The following is a 27,389-nucleotide window of genomic DNA, read 5'->3' on the forward strand; positions in this document are numbered from 1 at the left end:
AAGCCATAATGCTTGCCCCTTCCAACATAAATTGACGTGTTTTTGGATTTTTTCTAAATACCAGTATTACAAAAGTTATTAAAGGTGGATACTTTTATCTGAAAAGCACTGTATATAAAAGGCGTCTTTTTTTAAACGTGACAACTTCAAAACAGGGTATTTTTAATATGTCCAAAACTATTAAATAAATTTTTGCCATAAATACAATTTCGGTGAATAGTTCACTGACTGTTTTGTTAGGTTAGGTTAGGGTTCAATCATTTCTTACTTATCGGCATAAACATTACATTTGAATGATAGACTATTTTTAAATTATAGATATATGACTTAACTATACTTTACTATAATAATTTACTATAAGTCCTCAAAGGTTATTATAATAAATAAAATATTTTTTATAACAATTGATAATTAGTACCTCTTGCCTAGAAGGCTCATTACATATGATTTTTATATACTTTATATTTGTAGATTTATTAAAATCCCAAATTGTATTTTCCACATGATTGGTTTAGAAATTCTTTTGATGAATGATAATAGTATTGAAGATATCCCTATAGAGGATTTAAAATTATTAAAAAGAATCGCTACATTGAATTTGAGTAACAATAATATAAATTTTGTTCCACCCGAACTTGGAAATATGACGCAATTAAAGTGAGTATAAGATATGTAATATCAATTTTCGATTTGATTTGTTCCGTTAATTGAAACAAAAATACTGCAATTCTCCCATCTTCATAGTCTGCCATGTTTTACATTCAAATCAAACATATACAGGTAGGATAGGTACTGCCCAAGGCAAAACATGTGCTAAATATCTGTTGGACTATAAATAATTATAGCTTTGCTTCTTTGTCAAACATTCATCTGTGCAATAATTGATGTAACCATCTTTATAGTTTGTCATCACCCTCTTTATTATAATTACCGTTCCTCACTCATTACTAAGAATTTTACATTTTTTAGTTTTTACATTTCACCTGTAGAAATATTTTTATTTCATGTACAATATAGATATATGATCATAAAATTATAACAACAAATATATGACAATTCCAAACGGGTTTGAACAACGAATTGTTGAAAACTGACTTTTTAACATCACAACACTTCAAATTTGACCAAAATTATCTACATATCCTGGATGGTATATATCCTAGAATCAGAACAGAAATCAACAAATCTACCTACTAATAAGTCTGACTATCATTTCTAAAAGTAGAAGTAAAAAAGTCTGAATATATGTAATTCCCCAGTCTTAATTCCGTTTTTAAAAAAATTCAATTCATTCAATCACCCAACAGTGCCAATCGTTCACGAAATATGTTCTTGGAGTCTGAATAAGAAATATAATCCGCTGTATCTTGAAAAGTACGACATTTGAGAAAATGTTCTGCAAAGAGAAAATGCTGCTGAAAACACTGACAAAACAAAAAAAAGTTACAGTGGATATCTTGGTATCCAATACTTGTTTTAAAACAATTAAAACATGCTGATTAAAAATATGCAAACCGTTTCTCTCTATCACCCACCGTTTTTGAGATATCCGACATTAATAATTTATATATGTTTCACATTGTATCGAGAGAAATAAATTACAGATAAGTTATAATAAATCATTTATTCTTGAAAAAAAGTACTAATTAACATAAACTATGTACAATCGTCTAGTTCAAGTTATAATAAACATAAAAATACACATAATTAGTTTATTATACTATATAACATAATTTTTCTTAATTTACATTAGTTTAGTTTAATGTTCTTGGCTGTCGACTTGCGTTTGTGCTGAGCATTTGGTATGTTGCGCTGAAGCATCCATCAGTAGTCAGTCAACATTGCTGCACTCCATCGACCCTGATAGCGTGATTCCATCACCGAGATGTCCTGACGAAAACATTCGCCATGTTCATCACCTTCTTTCACTTTTGCATAACTTAACTCTGGAAACTTCTTGGTAAGGTAGCAAAAAGCATCTGATTTTTTGTCTAATGCCTTCACGAAGTTCTTCATGAGCCCCAGTTTTATATGAAGTGGAGGCATAATAACTTTTTCACGCTCAACCAACGGCACACGAAGGACGTTTTTAAAACCTGGCTCCATTTTATCTCTGATAGGCCAATCCTTCTTTACTGGTGCTTTCTATCTCTGCTGTCCCACTCGCAGATAAAGCAGCAGTACTTATATATACCCTGTCTGCATTCCCATGAGAATAGTTATAACTTTTAAATAACCACAGATATTCCAATTGTAATCACGATAGCGAATTTTTTCAAGAAGTAACGAAGTTATGGTTTCGTACGACTCTTTTAGGTGCACAGAATATCCAACTGGTACTGATGCATACATGTTCCCATTGTGTAATAATACAGCCTTCAAGCTCGTATTGGAGTAATCAATAAACAGTCGCCATGCTTCAGTGCTATGTTCTATCCCGAGGCTTGACATAAGACCTTGGATGTCCGTGCAGTAACACATGTTATCACTCATTGCAAAGAACTGCACGAGTTCTTTGTGTCTGTGTCGAAATTGTGAAGTTCTAGTGCCTGGTGCTAGCAAATTAAATTCTTTCAGACGTGAACCTAGCAATTCAGCTTGGCCTTTTGTTAATGCCAGGTCCCGAATAAGATCGCAAAGGTCGTCATTATTTATCAAATGATTTATCCAAAGATGGAGAACTTTCTTCTTGCGTTTCTTCATCGATAAATTCAGTAGGTGGTGATGGTATTGGACAAGTGACGGGATCATGTGGAATTGGCTTTGAAACTGAGGGAATATCTGGATAATTCACAGATGCACGAGTTTTATATGACAAACCAGTGATATTTGTCATACAGAAGTAACAGTCTGTTGTGTGGTTGCTTGACTCACGTCATATCATAGGGACTCCAAATGCCAGATGGTTGTTCTTCGGTTTCCTAATCCAACCCCTTAAGTTGCATGCACATGTCAAACAGATGAATTGCGGTGCCCACGTCTTACCACTGTCAACCTTCGAATCAAAGTATAGTTCATAAGCTCTTTTCAGAAATAGTGTAAATGTCTTCCGATGGGCTTTGTCAGTGAGATAGCCGCACACATAACAAAACAAATCTGGTGAATTGATGCAACCTCTAGACGCCATGGTTTTCACTGAAAATAAAAAAAGGAACAAATGAAGGAACAACTTAATTCATATAATAAACATATAGCAATAAAAGAGGAAAAATGAAAAAAGTAAAAATGGAAATAAAAAAATCCTACGAAAGGGGATTAAAAAATATATGTTTTCATTGATATCTTAAAAACCTGACGTGATAGAACAAAATAGTTTTCAAATTTGTAATCAGCATGAAAAACTGAATTAAAAATAGCCATGCCAGATATCTATGGCTTGTTTATCAGTGAAATTATAATAAAAAGCATTATCTCTCTATAATAAATTCATAAATTTCCAGTATTCGTCCATGTTATAAATTGTGTACCGCTTTATGAATTTTGACAAACTTAGTATCAATTAAAAGAATAAGAACATTCTTTGATCCGTTGTTATTTTTTCAACTTTGTCTTAGAATTTCTAAATGTTTCATTAACCGTATACCTTCTTGAAAAGGCATAGAAGCAAAAAATTGTGAAAACCGCATCTCAATATTAACAATTCAAAATATTTAAAAGATTTATAAAGGATACATCACATAACGAGTGTCATAAGTTATCTTATGTAGGCAGTATCTTGGTTATTTTACTATATTTCTGCGGTTTTCCTGTTAGTCCCCAGTACTTTCGGTGATGATATGCGGACATACGCTTAACGAAGCGATACCACAACAAAAAGAACCCCTCACGTAATTAATTCTACTTTCCAAATAAACATAACCCAATGTAACCTCACCAAAAATAGTCTTGATGCTACATCTGGAAAGCGGAGGGCCAAGCTATAGGTATATATAAGTACAAACCCTACCTGTTGTGAAAAAGGTGATCTAGATGCTCTCCAACATTATCTAAACTGGGTACATTCCACTTCATGTCCACAATAATTGTAACACCGTTTCTATCGTTCCATAGCTTTCGATTATGGCGCTTTTACGTCGCCTATAAAATATTGATCGGTCAGAGCAGGCTTTCTTCAAATTCTGGCGAAAATCCAAATAATAATGAGTAAATAAGTCACTTATTACAATTCCCAAACTGATTTTTTTACAATTCGTAAACTGATTTTACAGTGGCAACATGGTCAGTTTTATTAAAAATGTAACCATCAATTCACGGGATTCCATATTGACTAAACTTAAATGTAAGCAAGCTTAAGATATATGGTACTTCTGTAACTCTCTGGAATGTACTCATTATGAGATCGAGTACCGTCGTGTCGCCAGAACATTATATTCCTACTGTGCAAAAGAAGGAAACCACATGAGCTTAAATTTCAGTCAAGAAAAACTCTTAATTACGTTTTTTTTTATTCGGTGAATATCTTTTATACTTGCAGGCTTGTCTGAAAAACTAAATATTTAAATTGTTTATAGAAATTTATTTCCCCTCAGTTGTGGGTCTGCAATATATGGTTAATGTATTTCTTTATTATTTCTTCGCCTTTAAACAAACTTGTTGTCGCTAGAAAAGCTTTATGGCAATCTGAGCATTCTCAAAATATTCAAACTACATTTTTAAACTTTTACAATCTCTACTTTGTGTTTAAGGCGATATGGATTTTTGGATTTTCAAATGAGTAATTATTACTGATGTCTCCATTTACTCTACTTAATTTTATGGTACAGTTATCAACAATTCATAACATCTAGATTCTTATTGGGTTATGTAAATTATATAAAGTATAAAGCTCAGTCCCATAATATACATATAAACCTTTTTATTCTTTTATCATCTCTTAGCAAAAAATATACAAACGAAACAATCAATTGCTACTAAAACGTAATATGTAAACTATTATCCAAAGGTTAAAATTTGATGTATTCAGGTACATGGTACATTGTTCAATTTTCCACTTAACACTGAAATATATAATAAGGAAAGGACTTTTATTGTTGATGTTGTGGTACTTAACGGTTATGATAAGAAAATTGTGAATAAGTTGATTAAACGTTGTAAGTACTTCTCAATCCGTTTTATACAAAATGATTAGAAAATATCTAAACTGAGAGGTCTCTTAATGTCCGGTTCAAAGAGCACCTAGCTCATTTCAAATTCAAAATATGGTCATAAAAATTGAGTACTGTCGAGTACGCTGTTAGTCATGGGAGAAATATAAAAAATGTAAAATTGTTAAAAGAACGCGTTTTATAGGATTGAGATTGTTAAATGTAAGACTGGTTATTCCCCCCGAAATTGTTTTTTTCAGGAGGAGGTTCATTGGGTAGAAAATTTAGTATAAATTGGTAAGCCAAGTCAATAAGTTTCAGTTCACATTCAGTCCCTGAAGACGATAATTTGTTATGGAAAAATGTGCAAAACAGTGTATTGTGATTGTTGGTGTAATGGTAGTGTAAACATAATTTTGAACTGTTAAAAAAAGAATGTTCTCCTGTTTACATTACCACGGGAGAAATTCCTCATTCAAATTGTACTAGTTTCTTAATAATATATTTGAAACTTGAGAAAGTCGTTACAAGTAAGGAGAACGGGATCGAAGGGACATTTTATGATATGAATCTGATATAGAATAAAACTTACAAGTCATGTCAGATTCCTCAACTTCCAATCCTTTGAAAGATTTTCCATCAGATATTTTGAAAATCCCAATTTCAAAGTATAGAAGAACATCATTTAAGTAATTTTAATTATTTAAATTTACGGAAAAATGGTTTCTCCACAATATGAATAATCTCTATATTTGAAGATTTTATTAAGTAGCCACAACATTATCAATAATTATTTGAATATGATACCCTTTAATGAAGGAATAGATAGAGCTAAAGAAAGTATTAAAAACAATTTTGATAAAAAATTTCGTTGATCAAAGACATGAAAATTCCCTCACTCAAGGTTCAGTTAATTTCAGATTCAGAAAATAAAATTCATTATTTGCAAAAAAGCGGAAACTTCGAACAAAATACATAAACCAACTGTAATTCAATCGAAGACATTAGCCACATATTTCAACCTATTTTTAATTCACATTGACATCTTAAAAGTAGAGACTATTTTCTCAAGGTCCAGTTAATATAAATCCAAGACCTCAAACAAATTTCAAAAACCAATAAGTTAATGGTAAACCTCTTAGGCCACACAACGTCTGAACTTCTTAATGGAGAAAAAAGCAAATGGATAGAAACCCTAATCTTCCTAAACCAACCACTATGAGCATATGATTTACACTTCATGTTAATCATTAAAAAAAATAAAAATAACTACAGGTCATAAAAATAAAATTAAACATAAACCAAAACATGATATTACTAACGAAATTCATTACAACATATCGACAGATAAAATTAGAAGCTAATCCTGGAATTCTCACCCCAAAGCTACGACAAGTTTAAATTCAAATTAATTAATTATTATAACCTCACTCCTATAATCATAGATTTTTATCATAAGAATATCACTTGTACTATTATAAGAGCAAAAAATTCAATTCCACATTGAAATAGTCTTGAAAATATTGATAATGGAGTTCGATATACAATCAGCGCATAGAAAATTTCAGACAATTTATCCTCAACCTTAAACATTTTTGATAGATTTAGTAGTATAATAAATACTCTTAATATCGTAATTCCTTTAACTACTTATTTAATAAAATTATTACTTCATTAGCTCACAATAAAACATTAATAGCTGAAGAAGTAGGAAACTTTAATTCTGTTTTAGATAACCTAGTTTCTAAATTTTATAAATTTATAAAAATACAAAATACCCAAAATCTGATTTAGAATATGCAATTAGTTTTGTTCATATAAACACTCTTCATAATAGTATAATAACAGTGAATGAAATTAAATCTATTATTAGTAACATAATGCCTAAACATTATAATGAAAATTAAATATATATTGAGGAAAAGAATACGAAAGAAATTACTTCCGAAGAACCACTTACTCTTCCAAATATTCATATAGTCGCCCAGTATTCTTGAAATGGACGGACTTTAGAGAAAATTCATCTAGACCAACTCTAGAAAATTCATAAGTTATGAACAACCATTAAGTTATGAATAAATCACTTCTGATATTACAACTTTTAGACTACTCCTGTATACATTTCAATTACTCTAGGCATCATAGCAACAATATATAAGTTACTATATAGAATCCGAAAATGCAAGATAAAAACACAAGAAGAAAAAACTTCACCACAAGGAAAGTTACCCTTTTTATTCGTGTCTTATAAAACTTGTGGAAAAATTACATTATACAGTTGAGTCGAGCTAATCCTCAAATGTGACTGAAAAAAAAACCGTTCGCCCGCTTACGAATCAGGCCTTAATATTAGAGCTCTGCCAATAAAAAGCTTAGCTTCCAAAGCAACTCGTGCTCCTGGTTTTAAGATGAGTAACTTAAATGGTTTGTTCTAATGCTGCCGGTAACGATAAACCTCCTCTCATAATGATATCAACATGAAGTCATTTCCAGTCTATTATAAACGACAGAAAAGAAGCTGGATGGATGGCAAATTATTTAAAGAACGGTTTCATGATGAAGTCGTGTCTTTTGTTAAACAGTTTGAAAAGAAAATGATCTACCTCCCGTGCTATCCTTTTGATCGACGATGCACCGTCCCACCCAAACATGTACCTACAATCTTTTTGTCTGCATATTTCTTTTTTGTTTGTCAATGTTTTTCTGTACTTATTAAACAAACTATTTGTACTTTGTTTTCATTTTTTTCAACATAATTCACGTTCCCGGCTGCTTTGTCTACTTTTCATTTTGTGAAATGTATTTTTACGTTAGACAAATTATGTACTGTATTTACAAACAATTTATGGAACGTCCTTGGATTAAGCGAATGTTAAGATTACCCGTGTTTGGACTAATGGGACTCAAGTGTACTAATTTAGGTTTCTTTATTTAATACGCAATCAATTATGTTTATTTAGAACGCCGATCTCATTTGTTGTATTTAATAAGATTATTGTTATTTTAAAAGACGCTGATTGTACAGATATTATATAGAGGTATAAGATATAGAGATATAAGACGAAGTAGAATTGGATGTGAATTTCATATAGAATAATGCTTAGAGATTATATTTTTTCACTTTTTGAAAATCATTTAAAAATTGAAATAAATTAAAAACCATTTGTTGAGTACCCCTGGTATAGAGCAATTAAAAATGAGAAGGGGATTGATTATAAACTCATCCGGTTAAGACCTTATTTGTTTCTTGATAATATTATTGAGATTTTGGTTTTCTGTTCTCCAATAGATGTTTCCTGTAAATATAAAATAAATTGTTCTTATTATTTTTATGAAATAATTGTCATTTTTTTAGATCTTTGGAACTAAATGGAAACCCGTTTCGACAACCAGGATATGCTATATTGCAAAAGGGGACTGACTCGATTCTCTCATACTTAAGAAACAAGCTTCCTCTATGATTTTACAAAGCTGTTTCTACTTAAACTTCGTTTCAATTAGCAAAAACTTCCATTTTCCTAAATGTAACATCCAGTATATTATTTTACCATCTTATAAAACAAGTAAACACTAAATGTGACGTTTAAAATACTTCTAGTTTTTGTGACAAAATCATACCAGTAATTTTATATCCATGGGCGGACCTAGGTCAAAATTTTGCCTAAATTATGAGTCCTGTATGCTCAAATTCAAACACAAAAATCCTATTTAAATGGCCCGTTTTAATGCTTATCCCAAGTAGGCCCTAGCTGTTTCATTTATTATAACAAAAATAAAACCCCAACATTTTATTAATATAGCTCATTTCAATTGAGAAAACTGTCTATCTACTTCAGAATTTCATTTGAAAACTGTCCTAGAATATTGCTTTTATTCGTTGCTAGAAAAGCTCTATGAGAATCTTTAAATAGCATTTATTTGTTTAGGAAAGAACTGAGGAATATAAAAATGCTCATAACAAATTAAATTAAAAGTAACATTATTTTAATGGCACAGTACTGTGAAAACTTCAAGTCTTTTTATTCTTCATAGTTATTAATCTCTCTTTACCAATTAGGCTTTCCTTATATTCGTCGACCTTTCGAAAGATATAAGTCTGCAAGTTTATCATAGACCATGTCCTTTACTGTGTCACTTTCTGAGCACAGCACCATTAGGTCCGCCAGACGTTATCCGTTCATTGTCGAACGCAGCCAGTTGTTTATTATCCGCATTGCTGAGAATGTCCTTTTGCATGTCACACTGTTGGAAAGCAAGGTAAAAGCAGCCAGCCACTGAATGTGGACAACAAAGATATTCATATCTGGGACATGAGATAAAAATTACCAGAGACAACCAAACAACAGAACTGTCTCGAAGAGCAACACTAGGATGGGCTTCATTTGGTAAATTACGAGATGTGTTCAAAGAAGATGTGCCAATTGGCCTTAAGAGAGAAGCCTTTAACCAATGCGTTCTCCCAGTCCTGATTTATAGCGCGGAGACCCTGACATTAACTAGAAGATCAATACTTAAATTACACAGCGTAAAATGGAAAGTTCTATGATAGGATAAGGAATGACGAATTGCGCAGACGATCTGGAGTTGAAGATATCATAAACCAAATACTGAGACAAAAATGGCGGTGGGCAGGACATGTTGCAAGGATACAAGATAAACGACAGACAAAAAGAACTCTAGATTGGAGACCGAGAACAGACAGACGAAATCCAGACACCCTACGAGATGGACTGACGATATTAAAAGAATACGGTTAAATTGGGTAGCAACCGCTCAGAGCAGGGAAAACTGGAAGCATTTGGAGGAAGCCTATGTCCAGCAGTGGACGAGATAAAGCTGAATGATGAAGTATCTAAAGCTGAATGATGAAGTATCTATGAAGAACATACTTTTTTCTATGTTCAATCGCACAAACTGTTCGGATGACATTGTCAGTTTCAAGCACTCTTCTGAAAACCTTCTTTTCATCTAATTCAATAGCAAGTCCATAACAGGATAGTAGAAATTTGTCCTGAAGTTGATGCTTTAGCTGATGCTGTTGTTATTACTAATTTATTTGAGCAGATAACTAATTTAGCTTTGGGTAAAACGTTCAAAAAGGTACTGAAAAACAAAAACGTATTGACGCTATTGAATGTGTTTATTAACTACTACTAAAAAGGAAAGAAAACAAAGGAAGGCAATACATCCATTAGGTTACAATAAATGAACATAGATGTCGCCACACGGCTCGTAAACTTTTGGTATCCAACAGATTCCGCTGACCCTTTTCCATTGGAGTTTGTGCTTTCAATGTTGTCAGCGAGTCTGTACCCAACAGGTGTGATAAAGAAATAGCTGTCAAGTCTGCTAGACAGTACCCTACGCCGTTTATTGCCTTCGGGCAGGTTTACATCAGTGGCTGTGGATGTACTATCACCACTGCCCTCCGATAGGATTGGTACGTCGTTTTTTTTGCAAACTGAATTACCTTCTTTCAAATCTGGGTCCATTTCTCCTCGATTTTCCAGCTTTCCATAATCTTTATTGCTCCTTTAATGGTTGACGAGTAAGTAGCGATGCTGCTGTTCTCTTTCTGTAAGGCCTTGCTCAGCACATTCACATGGGTCAAAATTTCGGAGAAAACCAAAAGGCAGGCAATAAACTCAAAACTCAAGATTGAAGCAAGTATGCCTTTTGCTTTAGGCACCCTCGCATGCCGCAATATTTTTCAAAACCTCTACTATAGACTTGAAAAGTGTTACATGTTTTATAACTTGTTAAGTTATAGTCAGGACTTTTTGAATACTATTTTATTAAGGAAACATATATCATTTACAAGATGAATTATAAGCGCAGGAGTGCCACTGACGTTTCTGCTTGACTTCCGTTCTGCTGCCACCTAGTGGTCATGTGTAGTTGATATAGGAGACCATACACTAGCTAGCCATCTAATACTATCTTATGTAACATCTCCCCTTTTATAAAAGCAACTTAATACTTATAAATAAATGAAAATTCGAACTAAAAGAAAACGACTATATACTAGACATTATTAGAACAAGAAACATATAACTTAAACTTTAACTGTTATTGTTAATAAGACATAAAAATTGCTTATTCTCTAAATCTCAAAAGCTTATTCACATATCGTCCTGATCGAGTTATATAAATGTCACTTCCTGTAGTACTGTCTTTGGCAGAAATAGAACGTTCCACACTATTATTATGTTCGCTGTCATCAATTTACATTGATTTTCTACCATTAGCACTATCACTTGACTCCTTAACGCTAGGTACATTATTTGATGTTGAAGTTTGCAAATTATTGTCAGTAGAATCAAAACAAGAGTGTCTAAGAGATACTGGATTAGGGTTATTCTTTAAAAATGATGAATTTCTTCGTACCACTCTGTCTAGATTTTCCTTAACTAAGTATGAACGTGGAGTAGAATGTTTGTCTACTTCACCCGGTACCCAGTAACCATCCTTATTTATAATTATACTTTGACCCTCAATGTTTTGCTCCCCTGTCATGATATTTTTTAGGTATAGATCTTTTCTCACAATTTTTTTTTATTAACGTATGGTAACTTAGAATTAGAAGTTTTTTAGAAACGGGTAATGTTGTTCTTAGTAAACGATTGTTTAGAAGTTCTGATGGTGAAACACAAAGACCTGTTAATGGAGAAGTTCTGTACTCAAGTAGTGCTTGATAAATATCATTTCCAGAATTACTACATTTTTTAAGAATGTCTTTACAGATGGCAACAGATCTGTCAGCAAGTCCGTTAGACTTGGGATATCGTGGACTTGTGGTGATCTTTACCTGCATAAGTTAAAATATCTGCTGCTACTTTAATTTCACTAACTTGTTTTATTAATTCAAGCTTGAAACAGGTGTTTAATCCCAAGATAGGCATACTGTCACAATCAACAACAATAAATTTAATTTTAGAAAATTTTCTTTTTACCATACAATCTAATATTACATACCCCGTAGCTTTTATTTTATTATTACCATATGTATTCAAGGATAGTCTATTTTTCACTATTTTATTCTCTGCTCCTATCTTCCTAACAAACTTTATGGGCACCGTTACAATTCGCACCCGTATCTATCTTAAAAGTGATGATCTCGTTATCTATTAATACATTCTCAGTCCAAATATCTTTATTCTTATTCTTAAACTTTACCTAGTCAAGTGTCACTGAATCTAAATATGCTTCTTGACTGCATCCACTTGTGTTGCATTACCTCTTATATTCTGAACTTGCTTTTTACTTGCTTCTGAGGATCTACATATGTTTTCTGCCTGACTAAGAGTCAAATTTTTCACTCTGAAGAGCCTTTCTTGTACCTCTGCATCTAATATACCAGCTACTATTCTATCTCTTACCAGAGAATCATGCAATGTTGCGAACTTGCATGGCTTTGCTAACTTTTTTATTGCCGTAAGAAAGTTATCAAAGCCTTCCCCTTCTTGCTGACAGCGCGTGTTGAACTTAAATCTATCAAATGTCTCATTTTCAAAAGGCATGCAGTGATTTTCAAACTTTTCTATGACCTTGTCATATTTTTCTTCATCTCCAACATCAGGGTGTCTAGCGAATTTGAAAACTAAAATTCAAGGACATTTCAAGGGTTGAAATTTTCATTTTTCAAGGATACATTTTTACAATAAAAACAATTATATATTGATGTAATTTTACTAAATAATTTATTAGTACCAATTTCAGCGTATAAAAACATTATAAAGTTAATTTTGCTAGTTTTCTTAACTTTTCTGCCTCTTGAGTTAGTAAGCTCAAATCTTCTTCATAGTTTTCTCGTAATCTTTTTTGTTGGATTTTATTTTCAGCCAATTTCTCGGAAGCTCTTTTTTTGCTACTTTTTCTTTTTGAACATTTCATTTTTTTTATCTAATACAACTTGTTTTTGTTTGTGTGGGTTCCTAAATGCTATCATCATTTCTTTTGTAATTGGAATATTTTTTACATCTCCCGCTACGCGCACTGCATCGTGCACATTCGTCAAAGCAATTAAACTGTCCTCTTGCAAAATTTCTACTAAAAATTCTATATTATATGAAAAACTGCGCTCAACATCAGCGTTGCCATGAAACAAGATGATTATAATTCTCAAAATACGGTGCATTTCTTCAGACACCTTTTCACTGATAAAAATATCATGCAGGAAACTATCCAGTCTATTTTTCTGTATATCAAAAGTTTTCAATTTATTTTTAACACTGTCTCTTGAGACTAATTGATTATATTCTTATATTTGTCAGCACGCAAAGCATTCAGACGATTTTTTTCCACTAAATATGTGAGTAAGATTTCTGCACGTCTTTTAGATTGGTTTTCGCGTAACATTTCTAATGGTGAAAAACAAGCAGCTCCCTCCAATAATTTAGATGACAGAGGAGCTTTTTGTAGGAGCATTTGACACATCTTTATCAAGAACTTTCGGCATTCTTCTCTAAACTGCAAGATTTCCAAATCACTGACTTTCTTTGAATTTTTCAATGCCGAAAGTGTAGTATTTGTTGCAATACCAACGTGAACTGATACAGCAGGCAGAAGATTTGATTTATTAGTCAAATCGATTTTCAGTATATCATTCATGGTTTTCACAGAAGATAGAACAGAACCTTTTACTACTCTTTCCATAAAATCTTTGATCATTGTAAATAAATCGTTCCTAAAAATGGAACCATTGGCCAATCAGTCTGGTATTTTGTTAAAAAGGGCTCCAATTCATTAGTAATAGAAAGTAAAAAACGAATTTTCGACCTGAGAAATACATCTTTCAAAGAAGCTTTTATGATTTTGATATTACTTAATTTATCAGTATAACTTGCGCCATCACCGTCTTCATCATTTTTTACAGTTTCAAAGTATTTTGTTAAATCATCTAAAATATCATCAGCTCTTTTCAAAGGCTTCGAATTTTTCAAAAATCGAGTGGCACAATATTTTTCGGGAAAAACTTTGGACTTTGTGCACTTTGTGTATGCACCTCGTCGAGATGGAACGTTCTTGATATTATTGTACGAAGCACGTAAGAACTTATCAATTAACCATTTGCTATCTTTATGACTAGTTTTGAAAGTGCCATTAACGATATGTAAAATGCAAGTACCTATGTCTAATAATTTTGGAGCGTCTTCACTGACGTTCAAGTAAGCAGCGAGATCTTTCAAGAACTTTTTATTAACGTTCGGACCATCCAACGAAACTTGCAATAACTTTTTCATAAGAAGCCCGTGTTTTTCAATAACATCGTCTGTAAAAACAGCAAACAAGTCGGCTGTTGTAGCACGTTCCAAGAAATTCGAAGTCAAGTATCGCGTATCAGCTTTGTTTTCATGCCAGAAGCGTGCAACAACGTCCATTTGTCCTTTCTGGGCAACTTTATTCAGACTCTCGTCGAAAGATACCGTAAAAAATTCACAGTTTCTAATTTCGTTCGCTAATTCGCTCTGAAAGTGAGGTCCTAATCCATACGTTATCGAGTAACACAATTTATCTTTTTTCATCTGAAATTTCTTAACAATATCACTATCAGGAAACATGTATCCAAATAATTCACTTTTTTACCGTCACTCCGTGCAAATTATAAATTTCGGGTTTCGAAATTTATTTTTAAAAAACTTTGAATATTTGAATATTTATATGAATACAATTAATCTCAAGATCGAACTAATTATAAACATTAAATATCATCGAATTGTTTACAAACATCTTATTTATAGTAAAATAGTGCTGATACATGTTTACGTTATTTGATACAAAAATAGAATAAATGCTGATACATGTTTATGATATTTGATACAATGGTATTGTTTTAAAAATGTCCTTCAGAAATTCTTCGCATGTAACTCCTCCATCCCTAAGAATGAAAAATGACGGAGGTATTTTTCATCCTGTGTTTTCTTTCCTCTTCTAATTCGATGTCTTCTTTCTTCATTTCTTCTATTTTCTGTTTTCTTATAAACTTACATTTATATTTACGAATTATCCAGAATATTATTAAAATTATACAAATTATTATTATTACAGTAAATAGTCCTATCGATACATGACTTTGTGGATTATGAATTTCATTGATTGGTTTTATATTCTTAGCGATGTTATTAATTTCATACAATTTATTAAAATCTATATTAGTTAAATTAGGGGATTTATAAATTTGATTATTCAAAAATTTAAAGTTTAATTTCGGTAGTATTATTGATTTCCCTTCTTTAATTTGTACATTGGTTGAGAAAATTTCACTTCCTACTTGAATATTACAATTTTTTGGAATTTTTATAAGCGATGGGTACATTATTTTAAAATAACGGTCTGATACACATTTAGAGATTACATCAGTTTCTAAATTTGGAATCACTAAAAGTTCATCATTTGTTACTTGTTCCAATATTGTTTCTTGAAGATTAATTTCACTAATTACACAATTTTTACCGGAATGTCCATTTAAAAGTTCAACAGTACAGTTATCTTGTAATTTGAAAGTTTCTTTACAATAATATTTTTCTTCTAACTCGGGGCATTCTTCTTTGATGAAAGTAACTTCATTTTGACTTCTGGCCAAGTAAGGTTGCAGAGGGATAAATATTGTATGGTTTTGAATTACGGGGTATAAATGAAAGAATTCATAGGTTTTAGGTTTTAGGATAGGAACATGGGTAGCAAATATTATTTTGGTTTTGGAAAAGGTTACTTGTGAACCAAGAAAGAGATAATATGTCAAAATATTACTAAATTTTGGTATTTGTTCTTCATTATAAATGGTACTTAAATATTTTTTCATTTCTAAAATTTCTTGGCTTGATATAACTGAACTGTGAATTGTATTTAATTTAGAAAACGTTATTGCATTTTCAATATTATCAATCAATGTAATTAAACTCTGACAATCCAGATTAATTTGTGAAATTGTACTTTGAAATGTTATAAAATTATTTAAAGTTATTATTTTGTTTTCAATTGAAATGTGAAATTTCTCTATATTATCAAAAAGTTTCCGTTGATTATCCCATAGAGTCGTAATCGATTTGTTATAATGATCAATTAATTTTTTATGTAGTGATATTTGTAAATTAACTTCGAGAATTATTTGTTTCTGATTTTGTTGTAGGACATTTATAGCGTTATTATATCTTTCTTCATCGTCCGAATCTAAAGTTCCAAAAAGCCATTTATCTATTTTGCCTACAGCATTTATTAGTCCTCTTTTCAATCTTAAATGTGGGTAAATATTTTCTGATTTTTTATCTAAAGTGTTAATTAAAATTTCTGTTCTACTCAATGATTGTTCAGCTAAGTTATGGTACGAAATAGGATTTGTTGCGTTCGCTTGAGAAAAATTATTTCTTAGGTTATAATAATATTGTTTTAAGTTATTGATTTGTTTATGAATGAATTCTAAATCTATATAATATATAAAAGTATGTTTACTATGTATAAGATTACTAGTTCCTAAATTGATAGGTAATAATAAATTATTTACGTTCGTAACTGTTATGTCTTCTGTTTTGGTCATCTTGTAAAGTAATAGTAACGTTAATACTATTGTCAGTTTCATTATCTGTAACAATTTTTTGTTTTAATTTTTTGGTTTTCTAATTATATTTTTATGATATGTTCCTTTGTTCGTTTCTAATAATATGCCAGAATCATTTACAATTTCGGCTTTTTTGAATTTAGGTAGTTTCTTGTCTCTGAATTTTGTTCTGATATAGGCTATGTTTTGATTTTCATAACAGGGTGGATCATTTCTATTTTCGTTTCTCTTATTAATTATTTTTTCTTTAATGTTAGCATTTCTATCTTTAATTATTTCATATAATAATTTGGAGGTTTCTTTGTGATTTTGTATGTAATTAGATATTATTAAATGATCGTCTAAATCGAATGGATCAGGGTTATTTATATGGCCTTTAATAATTTCAAATGGTGTAAATTGTGTTACTGAATGAATTGAATTATTATATGCTAATATTGAGTGTTTTATCAATTGATCGGGAGTCAAATCATTATTATTTTCTTTTATGCACCTAAAATGTTCGATTAAACTGGAATGAAAACGTTCAACGGGTGAATTAGAATTGCTATTTTTAGACGTGGTATAATGTAACTCAATTTTGTGTAATTTGCAAAAATCTTGTAGGTCGTTATTCTTAAACTCTGAACCACAGTCAGCTGTTATTTTATAAGGTAAACCATGATGAGTAACGTAATTTAATATGTTATCAACAACTGAAGTTCCATTCACACTTGACATTGAATAAGCTTGACCGTATCTAGAAAAAGCATCTATTATGGTTAAATATGATTGGTTTGCTATTTTAAAGGTGTCAATGTGAATGTGTTCAAATGGTCTACTAGCTGTTGGGGTTAAATTGAATTTTATTATCGGTGGATTTCTATCATATTTATTTTTTTGACATGTTTCACAATTATTAACGAAATTTTCTATATCTTGTATCATTTTAGGCCAGTAATATTTTTCGGTTAACGATTTTTTTAATTCATTGATGCCTCTATGTCCTTTCTTATATATATGATAATATTCTAATTTTTCTTTTTGTTCTTCCTCAGTTAAAATATCTTTTACTACATTTATACAATGAATAAATTTGAATGAAGCGTTTTTGAAATATTTTTGTACAGTGGCTATAAATTGTTCTGGTTTTAGAGGTTCTCTAAAATATAATGCATAAAGTAATTTCGGGTCGATATATTCTTTGATAAATTGAATTATGTTGCTTTCTAAATCTCTTTTAGATAAGATTACATATATACGAGTGGTGTCAAAACATTTTTCTCTTTTAATCCTTATATTATTTACTTCACCGCTTGTCATTAAAATTTGATGTTTATATGTATTCAATGATCTATTTGAAATTGGAATTTCTAATATTGGATTTTCTAAAGAAGAATGTATAGTTTCTAAATCTGAATCTCTATTTAACGGTGGTCGTATTTAAATATCTGATATAATATTTATTTTGTTATTATTTATATTTTTATTTTGTATAATTTCTTCGACATCGTCTAAATATGATAAGTCATCGTTTATCGGCTCAAAATCATTTGGTAGGTTATCAATTTCTCTTTGAATTATTGAATCTAAGTCATCGATATTAACATTAAGTGATTCTGTTTCCAATGCATTTACGTCACAATCTGGTTTTATTCGTGATAATGGGTCTGCTACTAGATTGGATTTTCCTTTTAAATATTTAATTTCGTAATCATATTCTTCTAGTTTCAATCTCCATCTTACTAATCTTGAGTTTGGTTCTTTGAGTGACATTAGCCATTGTAGAGGTTTATGATCTGTGTATATAGTGAATTTTCTTCCAAATAAATAGGGTCGATAATATTTACATGCCCATACTATTGCTAATAGTTCTTTTTCTATTGTTGAGTAATTCGTTTCTGCGTCGTTTAATGTTCTCGAAGCATAGGAAATTGGATGTCCTTCTTGAGATAATACTGCTCCTATTGCGTAGTTTGATGCATCAGTAGTCAAATCAAATTGTTTATTAAAATCTGGGTAGGCCAATATAGGTTCTGATGTTAAAAGTTGTTTACAAGTATTAAAACAATTAATAAATTCTTGTGTATGTTCTACTTTTCTATCTTTTTTTAAGCATGTCGTCATAGGTTTAGTAATTTTTGCGAAATTTTTAATAAATTTTCTGTAATATCCTAATAATCCTAGAAATGATTTAATTTGTTTTTGAGTATAAGGTATAGGAAAATTTTTTATGGCTTTAATTTTTTTCGGGTTAGGTTTAATTCCTTCTGGTGTAACAACGTGTCCAAGAAATTCTACTTCTTTGTATAAAAATTCACATTTGTCCAATTGAATTTTTAACTGGGCTTCTCTTAGTTTATAAAATATTGCTTGTATATTCTGCATATGTTCTTGTAAACTTGTGCTAAATATTATGATGTCATCCATGTATACTAAACAAATTTTATTCTGTAGTTCTTGTAAAATTTCGTCCATTACTCTTTGAAATGTTGCGGGTGAATTCTTTAGTCCAAAGGGCATTCTAAGAAACTCGTAATGTCCATTATCTACACTAAACGCTGTCTTTTCTATTGATTCTTCTGACATTTGGATTTGATGAAAACCGCTGGCCAAATCTAATGTTGTGAAATATTGCGCTCTTCCTAATTTGTCTAATATATCGGTAATATTTGGAATCGGGTATCTATCAGAAATAGTTTTTTCGTTTAATTTCCTATAATCAATTACTAATCTCCATTTTTGTTTTCCAGATGCATCTAATTTTTTACTGACGATCCATATAGGTGAACTCCAAGGGGAATATGATGCTCTTATTATTCCTTTTTCTAACATTTCGTTGATCTGTTTTTGTACTTCTTTTTTGTGTATGTATGGGTATCTATAAGACTTTACATGTACGGGAATTTCTTCTGTTGTCTTTATTGAATGTTTGTTAGTGGATCTCCTGGCTTTAGAAAAGTATCGGAAAATTTCTTACATAGTTTAATTATATTGTTCCTTTCTTCCTCATTCATGTGACTAGTTCGAATTAGTTTACTTATATCTATTTTATTTTTTTGCCGATTATAAGTTTCTTGCCTATTATGATTTTCGTTAATTAGTTTTTTATCTTCTTTTGAATAATTAAAATTGTGAATTTCGTATTGATTTATTTCAAATGGTTGAGCTTTAAGGGGTTCATTTAAAGTTATAGGTATTGTTTTAAATGATTCATTTATAATCTCAACTATAGCATAACCATTTCGAGCTATTGTTAATGTTTCTGGAATATATGCTTTTCCTAATTGTGTTTTGTTTATTAATATTTCTCCATTTAATACATTTACTGGTACAGACTTTAATAATTTTTCAGTCGGTCCAATGTCAAATGAGAATTTTATGTCAGTTGGTTTTCTAAATTTTATTGCAATTGAAACGTTTTTATTATTTAATTGTTTGTTAGTAAAATCAATATTCAATTTCAATATAAGGTAAAGGGTTGTTTGCGGCTATATTTATTTCAATTACTTTTAATTTTTCTTCCGAGGCTCTTTCCGAAAATTTACAATTCGATCATTATCTTCGTCGCGTTCAAACAAATGGTGAAAATCAATTATTTCTTCTTCTTCTTTATTTTTGTAATTGTTATTATATAATTCTTCCGAAGTAAAATTCGGTTCATTTCGTGATTTGAAATATTTGTTATTATTTGTATTATTATTATTATAATTATTATTATTATAATTATTATTTATACGTCTACTTGGTCTAGGTAAACGATTTACAGGTATTTGGTTTGGGCGGAAAACATTTTTCCTAGAACCAAATACTTGTGCATTCGTTGGGTAATTTTGTCTTCTTTGCGGTATTGGATTTACGTTTATTGGTTGACTAGGGAAATTATTATTGTTGTAATTATTGTTATTATTATTATTATATCTTTCATTATAATAGTTATTATTATTATATCTATCATAATTATTATATTTGTCATAATTGTTATTATTAGGTTGTCGGTAGAAAGAATTATAATTGTTATGTTGATTATTTCTTGATGAATTCATTTGAACATTGTTATTATTATTATTATATTTAACTTTAGGTTCGTAAAATTGACCATAAAGTTTTTCAAAATTTTCAAACTCGTCTACATAAGCCATAGCGTCCTCTAGAGAGTTAGGCTTTTTTAAGTACATATTGTTACGTATAACGCCTGAACATCCCGCAATAAAGGTATTCAAAGCTGTTTTCTCACAGTGATTAATTTGACATCTTTTATCGATTTCTCCTAAGTTTAAATTATTACTTATAATTTGTATAGTCTGACTTTTTAATAATTGCAATCTGTTACCAAAAGCTATTAAATTTTCATTTTTAAATGGTCGTGTTCTCGTTAATTCTTGTAAAATACAATCCAAATCGCGCCTATCTGCAAACATTGAATCAAGGCTTCTTTTAATTTAAACCATGTATTCAACTCAATTCTATTTCCCACCATTAACTCGGCTTTATCTATTAATTTTTCTTGAATGCATTCTAATACGTGATTATTAATATCTTGATCGTTATAAACTGAATACGTCTCTATAAGGTTCTCACATCGATTTATAAATTTATTTAATGTATTTTTATTTCCATCATAAGGTTTAATATTCTCTAACTTTAATTTAAATAAATCCCAATTTAGGGTTTTTGGGTTTGAAGTTGTCATTTTTATATATTCTGAATTATCTTCTAAGTTTAATTCACTGAATGTATTTAATAATTTATCAAAATCGTTCATAAAATAATATATTTAAAATTATTAAATAATCTCTTCCCTATTCAAAGTTCTGATAAGGATGGATAATAAGGAATCAAAATAATGAGACTTGGCACTTAATAGCTATCTGAAGTCCTGCCCCTCGTTGAATACGTAGATCTAGTGCTGAGGTACTGGAGTACTTAGCCGGAACTTTATCGTACTTTGCGTAAACTCGCGACCGCATTAATCCGAATGACTGCGCCAATTATAAATTTCGGGTTTCGAAAATTATTTTTAAAAAACTTTATTTTTGAATATTTATATGAATACAATTAATCTCAAGATCGAACTAATTATAAACATTAAATATCATCGAATTGTTTACAAACATCTTATTTATAGTAAAATAGTGCTGATACATGTTTACGTTATTTGATACAAAAATACAATAAATGCTGATACATGTTTATGATATTTGATACAATGGTATTGTTTTAAAAATGTCCTTCAGAAATTCTTCGCATGTAACTTGCAGAAGTTTTTTCATGTGCATGACTCAACGCCCAAATAATCTCTGCCTTTGACACACTTTCTTTCGACACATAATTATTCATCGGTTTAATCAAATCATTTTGACCGCACTTGTCACACCGGTTACAGCTTGATGAGTTTTCCGAGCTAAGAATAGCTTCTGCTGGCGCGTTTTGCGAGGTAGACGGCATTGGCGGTGTCGTTGATTGCGACGATGAAAGTAAAGTCTGAACATTCTGACTTGTATTTTTTGCGGTTACACGTTCTTTATGTTTTTTTCCTTTGGCGTGAGATCGCAAAGCACAAACACCCATGTGAGATATATCAACAACCGTATTATTAGTCTACAGCACGCTTCAGAATCAAGTTTTGTCTTTTTTACCCAGAAAAATTCAGGATGTAACTCCTTATTTAGCCAGTCGTCTTGAAACTTACACGTACCTATACCCATTTTTCTTTTCACAAATAAAGATATAGCACTGAATTAGTTACACAAGAAAAAAAAAAGAAAAAGACGATTCCTCCATGTCAAAATTATGAGCATGTTACGTCTTCGAGTTCGAACGAGTATAGTGTTTGCCCTTCGTTAGAATCAAGTCGCCGCAAGTTCACCCGAATGTCACGTGTTTTGACACATGTATGCTCGGCTCATTTTCCGAGAATCGAAAAAAAAGTTGTTTACAGTTTTGTATTGTGACTAAGGCATATCATTCTACGTATTTCTAAAAAATAATATTTTCATACATGCTTCAATATGTGTACATATGTATATATTTATATTCTCAGAAATCGAACTGGAGTTTTTTCAGAATATTTTATGATGTGAAAGTAAAACTTTGATTTTCATAAAAAAGATATTTTCAAGGATGCTTCGAAAAAATCAAGGATATTTCCAGGTTTTCCAGGGTAAAATTGAAAATCGAGGACATTTCAAAGTTTTCAAGGAGCGCTAGACACCCCGAACATTATCAAATTTAAAGGTTTGAAATACCTCTTGAGCATCTTGTTATGTACCCTGTATATATATCGGCCACTCAGATATTCTTTAACACATTCCTTGATAGAAATAAAACACTCGTATCCTTCGCTAGTCGTCCACAAGTTCTCCCTTCTATCATTCCCGAATGACTAACTTGTGTTCGATAATTTTTATTCTTATTTCACAAACATTATTATGCAACAACTTGATAACAAATAATTAGTAATATACAAAACGATATGTCACATCTCTCACTTTTTTTTTCCAATACAACAATATATAATAAAGCAAATAATTTATATAAATCTAAATGCTAAAACTAGTACTAAATTAAACTAGAAACCTCAACTCTATGACATAGAATCATGTTTAAACCAAAGTGACTAACAGTATACATAACTTTACTACTTACTACTTAGTTTAATTACAAAACAAAATATATACTAATGTAATAAATAAAAGACTTTATATAAAATGTAAATACTAATCTAACTAGAAAACTTTAAACCTACAACATAGTATCATATTTGAAACAAAGTAACTATTTGTATAATCAAAACTCCTTACAATATTTTCATATACACTAAGGTACATAGGCCCATAAATCCTGGCATCCCACAGTTATGTTTATTTAAAAATTATTTTTTCCGAGTATTATTATTATTCTTAGTCTTCTGAGTTTTCTTTATTTGTTACTTGCCAGTGACCTTCCACTTTCTTTAAGTGGACTATATGCCTTCTTTTTTCTTGTCCAGTTTCATTATCTTTTATAAGGATGTCTCCTCCCTTCTTATTAATTACAGTTTAGCGGCTGAATCAAAATTAAGGGTGACCTTGTTTGATTTTATAAAATATTTTTGATATACTTGATCTCCGATATTAATATCTGTATTTTCTGATGCTTTTCGTTTTAAGTTCTCGCAGTACCTTGCTTTTTCTTTTTGTGTTTGGTCTCTGTCAACTGTGTCATCATCTAAAATGCTGTGTTGTGTATCGGTGCTACTGGGAAGCTTATCTCGAAATTGGCGCCGAAAGAACAGTTCACTTGGAGTTTTTCCAGTTGTCGTATGAGAAGTACTGTTATACATCATTAAGTAATTAATAAGTTCTTCATGCCAATTAGTTTTAAGTGCCATATTGATCTTCAGTCGCTTCAGGATATCACGATTTTGACGTTCCACCTCGCCATTCATTTGTGGCCAGTAAGGAATAGAATAATAAATTTTTATGCCATTTTCATTACAAAATGATTTGGTTTCCTCGCTGGTAAATTGCCTTCCATTGTCGCAGGTAATAAAGGCTGGAAAACCTAACCTTGAAAATATTTGTGTGTTTTGATGGTATTTGCTGCTGTTATACTTTTCATGATTTTAATTTCCTTGTATCTACTAAAGTAGTCGACTTCTACAAAAAGGTGATCTCCGCTCGGTAAAGGCCCCATAAAATCCACAGCGACATCTATCCATGGTCCTGTAGGGATCTGTCTTTTTTTCATTGGATAAGAAGTAGTTAGTGCTGATACTAACGTACAGTCTTTACAAGCCTTTGTTAAGAACCCGTTACGGTTTTAGGTTGTCACTAGATTTAACATCCTCCAAATAAAAGGTTTATTGATTTTTGGTCAAAAATATAACATAACGTGGTGAGTGAAAAACTACTAGCTAACCTTACAATTAATACATCATGTCGCGCCAAAAGTGCCAATGAATGGATCATTGACAAACTGCATTGTTGCCAACTCTATAATTTATAAAATCTCAACACTCCTCCTCGATTTGACATGTATTAATGAAAATCGCTCAATCAACTTAAGATATTATGTAAAATACAACTAAAAACATGAAGCTTTAAATTATACATATTTTGTCTCTAAGCTTTGTAAAGAGTTCTGTACCTAATGATTTAGTAAACATATCGGCCAAATTTTGTTCACTTGATACATAATTTATTTCTATTTCCCTCTTACTAATTAAATCTTTTATATAATGGTTTTTAATATCAATATGTTTGGTTCTTTTCGAATTTTCATTGCTTTTGGACATTAAAATTGTGCTCTTATTATCACAATATAGAATCGTTTTGGCAATAGTATTTAAGTCCCCTAAAATACCCTTTACGTTGATTAGGTCTTGAGCTGTTTGTGCTGCTGCCACATATTCAGCTTCCGCTGTTGATAAAGCCACGCAAGTTTGTTTCTTGGATGACCATGATATTGGGTTATTACCATATAAAATTATAGATCCACTAACGCTTTTTCTACTTTCCTTGTCCGTTGCCCAATCAGCATCTGAATATCCTTCAAGAATTACGTCACCATTTGTATGTTTAGTATAAGTCAATCCTAGAGATTTAGTTCCCTGTAGATACCTCAATACTCGTTTTCCTGCAGTCCAAGTCTCTTCAGTTACACGATCCAAAAATCTGCTCAAGTATGACACAGCATAACTGATGTCAGGTCTACTAGTTGTTGCTAAATACATCAAACCTCCGATGAGATGTCTATATGGAATGTTTGTCAAAATTTTGGCCTTGTCGTTATATTGGAATCCTTTTTCCATTGGAGTCCTCTTTGGTTTACAGTCTTTCATATTATAATAATTTAGCAATTTGTCAATAAATTGCTGTTGTTCGATTTTAATGACATCTTCTGTTCTAGTGATCTTCATTCCTAGAAAATTATTCACTTCATTCAAATCCTTTGCTTGAAAACAGCTTTTCAATAAATTCATAGTCTCGTTCACATCTTTGTCTTCTCCTATTAACAAAATACCATCAACATAAATAAGTATCCAAACCTTTTGATTACTGTATAGACAACAGTCATATAAGGATCTCTTAAAATTATTCTGAATTGCAAAATCATTAAATGTATTATTCCACACCTTTGATGCTTCTTTTAATCCATACAGAGCTCTGTTAAGTTTTAGTATTTTTGATTTATTCACTTTAAGTCCGGCTGGTGCATATATGTAGACATCATTCTCAAGTTTTCCATTTAAAAATGCAGTCGGGATATCCATTTGTCTGATCTTAAAATTATTTTGTAATGCTACAGATAAGAGTAACTTAATCGTTGAAATCCTTGCAACTGGTGAGTAGTTGGGTTCAAACTGATCCTCCTCCTTAATTTGGAACCCCTTTGCAACTATTCTTGCCTTTTTCGTTCCATCTTCCTTTGTCCTGAAAACCCATCTTGTTTGAATAACATTTCCATTTGTTGGTAGCTCCGTTTCTGTCCACGTATTCAATCCCTCGTGCGCATCTAGTTCCTTTTTCATAACATTTATCCAATCTTGGTCCTTTACCGCATCTTTATAGCTTATAGGGTCATCTTCTTCTGCTGATATTAGACAATAAGCTGTGTAGACTTCATATTCATTCAGATATTTTGGCTGTCTAGTTTTTCTTCCTCTCTGTGTACTCTCTACTTTGGGTAAGCTTTCATCTACATCCTCTGACCTTGTGCTTTCTGTTTCATCATTATTATTGCTGACGTCAGTCTCTTCTATTGCTTCTTCCTCTATGGCATTTGGTTCTTCTTGTAATTCATTTTCGTATTGTATCTCTATGACCTTTTCATTTATACTTTTCTTCCCACTAGCCTTAATAATTTCATTGTAATCTGTTGTTGTTTCATCAAATCTGACATCTCTTGAGTGAAAAATTTTGTTGTCCTCATAATTCCAAAGTCTATATCCAGCTTTGGTATATCCCATCATGATGCAAGGTTGTGCTCTTCTTTCTAATTTACTTTGTCTTGGTAAAATTACTGCCCATGCCTGACGAATATTTTCAATTTTCCTAAATCATTCTTCTTGTACCATCTGGTTGCTGGTGTTTCCCCATTGTTGGCTTGGGTTGGCGTTCAATTTAATTCATATGCTCTCTTGGCAAGTTTGTTTCGGCAAATTTGGTGCGTACCTTGTCCAGTAGGCTTCGATTCATTCGCTCGGCTACTCCATTTTCTTGTGGAGAATGTGGCATAGTATATTCCAGCTCAATACCTTTACTTCGACAAAAATTTTTAAAATCATTTGATATGAACTCCCCGCCATTGTCAATACGAATTCTTTGCGTTTTTGAATTATGTTGCGTCTTAATCAATTTAATAAAGTCAATGATATTCTGATCTGCCTCAGTTTTATTTCTTAGTAGCTTTACTATCAGAAAATGTGAATAATCATCAATCAAAACTTGGAAATATTTGTACCCTTCTGGTGTAGCTACTGTAACTGGACCTGCAATATCTCAATGTATCAATTGACCAATCTTTGTACTGGTTTTGTTACATAAAAAAAATGGTTTAATAATATGGTAACTCTGAACTTCCAGTTATTGAAATTTGTCGCAGTTGTGAGTTGAGGAAGGTTTATTATGGTATTGGCCATTTTATTAACTTATTTAACTTCTAATGTCTTAAAAATTTTATTTCTTTCTTATTCGCCTTCTGGGCCCATAACCTGTTAAGAACCCGTTACGGTTTTAGGTTGTCACTAGATTAAAACATCCTCCAAATAAAAGGTTTATTGATTTTTG

At 31.1% G+C, this 27,389-nt stretch overlaps 1 protein-coding gene across 8 annotated transcripts in view; it reads left to right on the forward strand.

Moving 5' to 3' along the window:
- Nucleotides 1-27,389, forward strand: part of LOC130447069 (leucine-rich repeat-containing protein 40-like) — an 82,006-nt gene that overhangs the window by 28,140 nt on the left and 26,477 nt on the right. For 3 of the 8 annotated variants that reach the window (XM_056783702.1, XM_056783701.1, XM_056783698.1), the window contains exon 10: nt 472-657. The exons of 1 other annotated variant lie outside the window; for it this stretch is intronic. In XM_056783702.1, the coding sequence (XP_056639680.1) occupies nt 472-657 (186 nt within the window). Of the gene's footprint in view, nt 1-471; nt 658-5,344; nt 7,009-8,439; nt 8,863-19,370; nt 24,791-27,389 lie in introns of those variants that run through there. 4 more of the 8 variants (XM_056783700.1, XM_056783697.1, XM_056783699.1 and 1 more) reach the window with 4 other exon arrangements.

Source organism: Diorhabda sublineata, chromosome 7 (assembly GCF_026230105.1).
Source record: "Diorhabda sublineata isolate icDioSubl1.1 chromosome 7, icDioSubl1.1, whole genome shotgun sequence".
In the NCBI taxonomy this organism is placed as follows: domain Eukaryota; kingdom Metazoa; phylum Arthropoda; class Insecta; order Coleoptera; family Chrysomelidae; genus Diorhabda; species Diorhabda sublineata.